Here is a 6,825-nt window from a genome sequence, read left to right on the forward strand (position 1 = left end):
CTGGCTGTAGACAAAAGGGGCTCGGGCGTCGCGCAAGCAGCTCGACCCCCTGCACGCACACACAATCTTTGCCTCCCTAGACAAAGCTTGCGAGCATCCTGGGCTTAAGCTCCGCTCCAAGGGCTCAAACCGCCCCATTTCCAGAAGGGAAAACACTCCAAAGTTGCTTTTTTTTTTTTTTGTCAAGTAAAATTAATCGGTGGACGGTGAGTTGGTTCCTCTTTCTTCTGGAAGCGTCTCTTAGCCACTCGACAGCTCCGGTCGGGGAGAAACACCGAGGGTTTTTTCGCTGCCCTGTGGGTTTTGTAATCCCGAGGCTATGTCTCAGAGGGCTTGATAGTGGCTACAAGTAGTTTCAGGCCGATATGGTTTTGGGTGGGATAAAACTGAGGTAAGTGAAGTCCTTGATTTCTCGCCATGGAAAACAGGCTGGGGAGAGTGATGGGGAAATACAGCTTGAGTCAGTCGGTAAATGCTGCCCGGCTCCTTCCCTAGTTATTTTTGGGTGTTCTTGGAATGTGAGGAGCTAAGCATGGATGTGATCTCAAGAGGATGCTGGGAGGGTGCCTTTTTTCCCTTTCTAGTTTGTGAAGTTTCAAAACCCTTGAGTTTTTCTGCTATATATGTAATCATTTCTGTATTTTTATATATGTTTCTGTGAATGCCAGGAAGTTGCATTTCACTTCTTTGAGATGGTGGACATTGTATACACTAGCACAAACCAGTAACTTTGTATGTGAGTGCTTCCCAAGGGACTCTGGGCTTATGTAAATCATCAGCAGAAATAAAGGTTATAGTGATTTTTGAGGACACTTGATGCTAGAATAATAAGCTTTTTAACATCTTGAGGTGTGAAATTTGCAAGAGAACAATAATTACTGCGTGTATCTTTTAATACAGAATTAAGGAGGATAATGTTTGTTTTTTATTTTGTAGAACATTATAAACACCACTGGTTCCCAGAAAAGCCATGCAAGGGATCAGGTTACCGATGTATCCGGATCAACCATAAAATGGATCCTCTCATTGGACAGGCAGCACAGCGGATTGGATTGAGCAGTCAGGAACTGTTTCAGCTTCTTCCGAGCGAACTCACTCTATGGGTTGACCCGTATGAAGTGTCCTATCGCATTGGAGAGGATGGCTCCATCTGTGTGCTGTACGAAGCTGCACCAGCAGGAGGTAGCCAAAATAACACCAACATGCAAATGGTAGACAGCAGAATAAGCTGTAAGGAGGAACTTCTCTTGGGCAGAACTAGCCCTTCCAAAAACTACAATATGATGACTGTATCAGGTTAAGATATAGTCTGTGGATGGATCACCTTAAAATGGATGGATAAATTTGGTTTTTACTTTGGGTGGGCACCTCTGGGGATGGATTATGGAATTTAAACCATGTCACAGCTGTGAAGATCTGGCACACGTTAGAGTGGTATACTTTAAAGTGACAGTGCCATAGTTTGGACAGTACCTTTCAGTGATTTAATAGCCTGTGAGTCAAAATGATAGCAACTTGCTAGGGAATAAGAAGATCTAGGAAGGGTCAGTTTCTCCAAGACATCTTACTTAATTTCTACACCAATTTTCAACCCCAATCTGTGTTTATAAAGTGATTCTCTGCAGTAGGTCTTGCAGAGTAAATTTGCACTATTACATTTATTAATTGTTAGCATTTTTGGCAGCTCAGTAACAAGACTTATGAACACCATAGTACTGGAAATTTTATTTTTCAGACTTTTACCTAGCACTTACAAATATGTATAAATGTACATAAGAGAAACTAGTAAGAATGACCTGGGGAGAAATGATCAGATCTTTACATTGGCCTCAAAAGTAGCAAGTGATCATTATCTGCCATGGCAACAGGCTTTAAAAAGACCATATAAAGACACTGTCTGAACTGTGGTGTTAGCACCAGCCAGCTATCTGTACATTTGCTAGCTTGTAGTTTTCTAAGACTGAGTAAACTTCTTATTTTTAGAAAGTGGAGGTCTGGTTTGTAATTTCCTTGTTCTTAATTGGGTAAAAGTCTTTTCCACAAACCACCATCTATTTTGTGAACTTTGTTAGTCATCTTTTATTTGGTAAATTATGAACTGGTGTAAATTTGTACAGTTCATGTATATTGATTGTGGCAAAGTTGTACAGATTTCTATATTTTGGATGAGAAATTTTTCTTCTCTCTATAATAAATTGTTTCCTATCTTGGCATTTTAATTAATCTCTTGTCGTGATTACATAGGATCAGTTAAATTATTTTTGTCTCACAGTAGAAATAAAATAGGTACCTTAAAGACTTAAGAACATCAATGGCATCCTGATGCTAGGGAACACTTGGTACAGACCTGGATTAATGAAGACCTCATATATTAATGCTTGGGAAGTTCAGGGGAACACAATGATGTACGTGTCACTTTAAACCTTTTAAAATCAGTCAATGTGGAAATAACTCCAGGGCCAATAATTCCAGGATATAAGGAAAAGGTACAGAAATAACATCCACCAAAGATGACTTGAATAAATCCAGAGGATTAAAGTTTACTTGGCTTCCTGATGAAGGATATAGCAAACCTAAATGTCCATTTTGACCTACTTGCTCACAAGTTCACAGTTCTTCCCTGATGGATTCCCTGCTCAATAAGAGTTTCTGGGAGAAGTGTCCCTTAGCCTTAAGAGCAGCTTGCTGCCTTTTGCTTTCTTCAGATGCAAGACTTTCACTTTAGAAATCATTAAGATTGGATTCAACAAAAGGTATGTAGATCTTTTTTCCCAAACTTAAAAGGTTGGCTGAGGCTGAGAAGCCCATACTTATGTGTATTCTTAGTTAATGAATGATGTGGAGTTGTGATTCACTTAAGCACCACACTTAATGTCATTTGTATATGGCACAGCTGTTAGTTACACTTGAGAGAAATTCCTTGCCACTTTATTTACACTTGTTAAAGGTCCAGAGTAAAACTCAAGGCTTTTCTCTTCCTTATCTCCTGTATACTTTGTTCTGTGAGTGTTTAATAAAGGCATACCGAACTTGGTCACGTCAGTTACAAGAACTGCTGCTGATGCTCTGAATGAAAAGAAAGCAGTCATTACTTGCCAGTCAAGCTTGCAAGCTGTGTGTAGAACTGAGCTTCAGACTTACCATGCATTGTTGCAGCTCTTATGAGCTCAACAGCCTTTACAATGTGACGATAGTAATGGATTTTACCTCCAGTTCATATCTGTGTTGTCTGATCTGTAATATAACTGATTATATATAAGCAAAACAGAAGACTCAACTGTCCGGCTTTCTTTAACAATTTCTTTCCTCCTGTTTTGTTTTTTTTTTAAGTTCAGCTTTACAAATACGATTTTTACCATGATCTACATATGTATGTCAATATTCAGCACTTTAAAGTATTGCTAGGGCTTCTCTAGCACTATGGCTTTCTGGCATAGACTGGTGGAAGCATAAATGCTCCTGAAGCAGGGAACTTCAAACACCTTGCTCAGTATGGATCTGACAGTAATAGATCTATTACCAAAGCTTCAGAATGAGCTTGCTTTAACGTACAGGTGTAATGCATGCATAGGTCAAAGTTTAGACTCACATTTTGATATCTTAAAAATTCTATTACTTTTAAGATGACAGTTGAAGTTGTTAAACCTGTAAGCAAGAAATTTATTCAAGCTGTAAGAGTACTCCAAGACATTTCTGTTGTGTTACATGTCTGCAGACGGCAGATATGTATCTGAGTAGAAAGGTAAACATTGAGCTTGGCTTCCTGTAAAGCTATATTAAACATTCATGAAGCTCACTGCTGACTGAATTATGCTTAGTATATAGTGGTGCTGCCTAGTCCTTTCTGCTGCACAGCAAGAACAGCATCAGAAGGGGTAGCTGTATAGTTGGTCTTTGACATGAACTATGCGCATTATGAAAGCATCAGCTGTCAGTACTTTCTTTTGATAAATTAGGCATAGCTTTGTGAGGCAGCAAGCGTTCCATCTGTGAGACTGGCATGTGACATTGAACTAAGAGTGAGTCTGCTCCCTTAGATGGTTAATATTTTAGTTCTTTTATGGTAAGGTGCTTTCATTCATGGCATAATTTTTAACTGCAGCTGTAACTAGTAATTGGTACAACCTGTGTACTCAGAGTTGCTGGGATTTCTTCCAGATATACCCCAATGTGTACACAATGTGCCCTTGTCTGATTTTCAAAGTACTTAGCATACTGTGGCAGCAGGGCATAAGAAGGACTCCTGAAAGAAATGGAGTATGTCTCCAAGAGGAGGCTGTTGCTAATCCTATGTTTTGCTGCAGGTAGAATAAACAGCACACTAAGCCAAATGCTTGTCACTTTTGAATTTCATTTAAGGTGCCATTATGAAACCAGCAAGGCTATTATTTTAATGCAAATATTAGAGATGAGAGAGCACATTCAAGACCTGCTTGCCTAGTGCATTTTAGTTAAATTAGTTGACTTTCCTTGAGAGGCCCTGAATAATCCTATTGGTGTTGCAAGGACAGGCTCAGCTGTTTGCAGCTCTAATGTTACAGCTTTTCTCAGAATGATGGACCAATCTGCTAAGACTTGTTGACCATTCAGTGAATATCTTTTTATAAAGTGTACAGTTGCTTTCTAGTTTATGCCAGGTGAGCACATGTTTTGTTTTCGGGTTTTTTCCTGACAGCACATTCCCCTACTGTGCTAATATGTGGTGTCAGATCCCATGCATTCAATACTACTTTTGTACTTCATGTTTAGTAATGATGCTCCTCCTGTAGAGAGTTGTACTGCATGTATCCTGTAAGAAGCTCTGTTGTTCTGTTCTCTCTTCTCTTTCCAGTTGTGTGCTTTTTTCCTGCTTGTTCTGGAGATGTACATCTGGCTTAAGCAGCCATTTGGACAATGATTTTTATCTTCCCGTATATTTTAGTGTCATTTTTAGGTTTGAATAGAGATAAGAGGGTTTTCGTTCAATCACTAATAATGCTGATTTTAGTTTTCTACTTTTCTGCTGTCTCTGCAAAGGTTTTCTGGTAGATCTGTATGACCGGCCTTATTGTGCCATGGGATTTTCTTATTATTAGTTTGTTCTATCAATCTGCTTGAGAATTTGGACATAATATAAGACACATTTCTGATGTGAAAATACCATCACTGGCTTCTACTTTTGCTGTATCTTGTATTGGATCAATTCATAGGATATGAACACATCACAAAATGAGTCTTCTGGATCATACCAAGTTATATGTCACATGCCATAGCTTAGCGATGACAGTTTTGAAGGTTAATTATTGTTAGGCCAGCATGCTGTCAACTGCCTTCAATTTAAATGGGTAAAGGAAAAGCTTGAGACATGTAGAAGCAGGGGGAACTCTACTGCAGCAATAGAACCTTGGAAAACAGTATGCTGACATGCAAACCGTAAGTGTTCCTGGAGTGGTTGGTTCATGCTGATGCTTGTAAACATTTCTGTCCCTAAATTAAGCAGATGTCGCTGAACATGAACACTTGATACACATAAGGTGTCCTTCTAATTAACCGTGCTTATTTATGCTGGGAGAATATGATCTCTTGTTATTGTGCAGGTTAGCAATGAATACAGTGAAGAACATTGCAGCTTTTCTTTTTTGTGTATCTATTTCTGAATTTCCATAAATCAAGTACTACTCTACATTTTCCAAAATTTCCTCTACTTGATGCCATAATTTTTAGGGAAAATAGTTTACACTGGCAAAAGCTACCACTTGACTGAAGAACATTAAAGCTGTTTTTAGTTTAAAGGGTGAAACATGTATAGACTGGAGATAAATAGTTTTTCTAAAAAGGAATGTGTATTTACACATTCTTGGTGTAAATAGCTGAGATTATTTCTACACATTTCAGATTTACATTCCAATATGAACATTGAGAAGCAGGATGTTAATTCAGTGGCTTTTAGGGGTTGGTAGGGCAAGCTGGGCTTAGACAATAAATGCTGTATTAATAGTTAGCAGTGACAATTTCATCAACATAGGAATTGCAGGGTATAATTAACATCAGTTGCTTTGACACTATGCTCTTAATGTATGGTTTAACATTTCTTTCAGTAGCAGTTGGAGAATGCACTGTGACAAATTATTGCTGATACAAAGTAGGTCAACAGTAAAATGGCTGACTTACCATAAATGAATAGATCTAAATTATTGTTAGCTACATGTCCAGTGGAATTTTCTTAGTGACTGAGTTTGTGTCCTTGTGTTTCTCAAGCATGAACCTTGTATACAGCTTTTCCTAACTGCTTATTTCCTAACCATTTGATATTTTTTGCCTAAACAAGAAGGAACATTTCCTCCCAGCTGCTGGGAAGAAATCCACACAAGCAGTAGCGCTGCACGCCTGGCAGCAGTTTGCCCTTGTAGGATTGCAATTCTGTGACTACAAAGCTGTCAAGGAGAAAATCCTGTCAAATAAGGAAAACAAGCAAAATGCTGCATCTTCAAGTTTTGAGATTTTCTCTGCTGAAAGTGACTGATGATAATATATGAGGAAGGGAAATAGAACTGGGATGGTACTGGATGAGAAAAATCCCAGACTGAGGGGATGTCAGGTGGATTTTTGCAGAGGGAATTGATCCTGTGATCAGCTGCTCAGTGTCTCATAGTGGCTTGCAACAACCTTCTAAAGTTTTTTTGAGAGGTGTAGCTTTTACCTCTTGGATGTAGGAAACAGCCTCTAACTTTGCAGGTTCTCTGGGGCATTGTAAAATCCAGTGTCATTATTTTATGTGCTGATTATATAACTGAATAAAATGATAAACAGATGAATCTGTTAGCATGGTAAGGACTCAAGGGAGGA

General features: G+C 38.8%; 1 protein-coding gene across 1 annotated transcript; it reads left to right on the forward strand.

Annotated features, from left to right (window-relative positions):
• Positions 1-23: 23 nt before the first annotated feature.
• BTG1 (BTG anti-proliferation factor 1) lies at positions 24-2,219 on the forward strand. Its single transcript, XM_008934653.3, has one exon. The coding sequence runs from the start codon at positions 915-917 to the stop codon at positions 1,299-1,301; it is 387 nt and encodes a 128-aa protein (XP_008932901.1). The 5' UTR covers positions 24-914; the 3' UTR covers positions 1,302-2,219.
• The last annotated feature ends 4,606 nt before the right edge of the window (positions 2,220-6,825 follow it).

Source organism: Manacus vitellinus, unplaced genomic scaffold, assembly GCF_001715985.3.
Source record: "Manacus vitellinus isolate BGI_N305 unplaced genomic scaffold, ASM171598v3 scaffold_5_pilon, whole genome shotgun sequence".
Lineage (NCBI taxonomy): Eukaryota > Metazoa > Chordata > Aves > Passeriformes > Pipridae > Manacus > Manacus vitellinus.

Excerpts from the sequence above, each read along its gene's own strand:
- BTG1 (XM_008934653.3), top strand. The coding sequence starts at position 915 with ATGTTTGTTTTTTATTTTGTAGAACATTATAAACACCACTGGTTCCCA.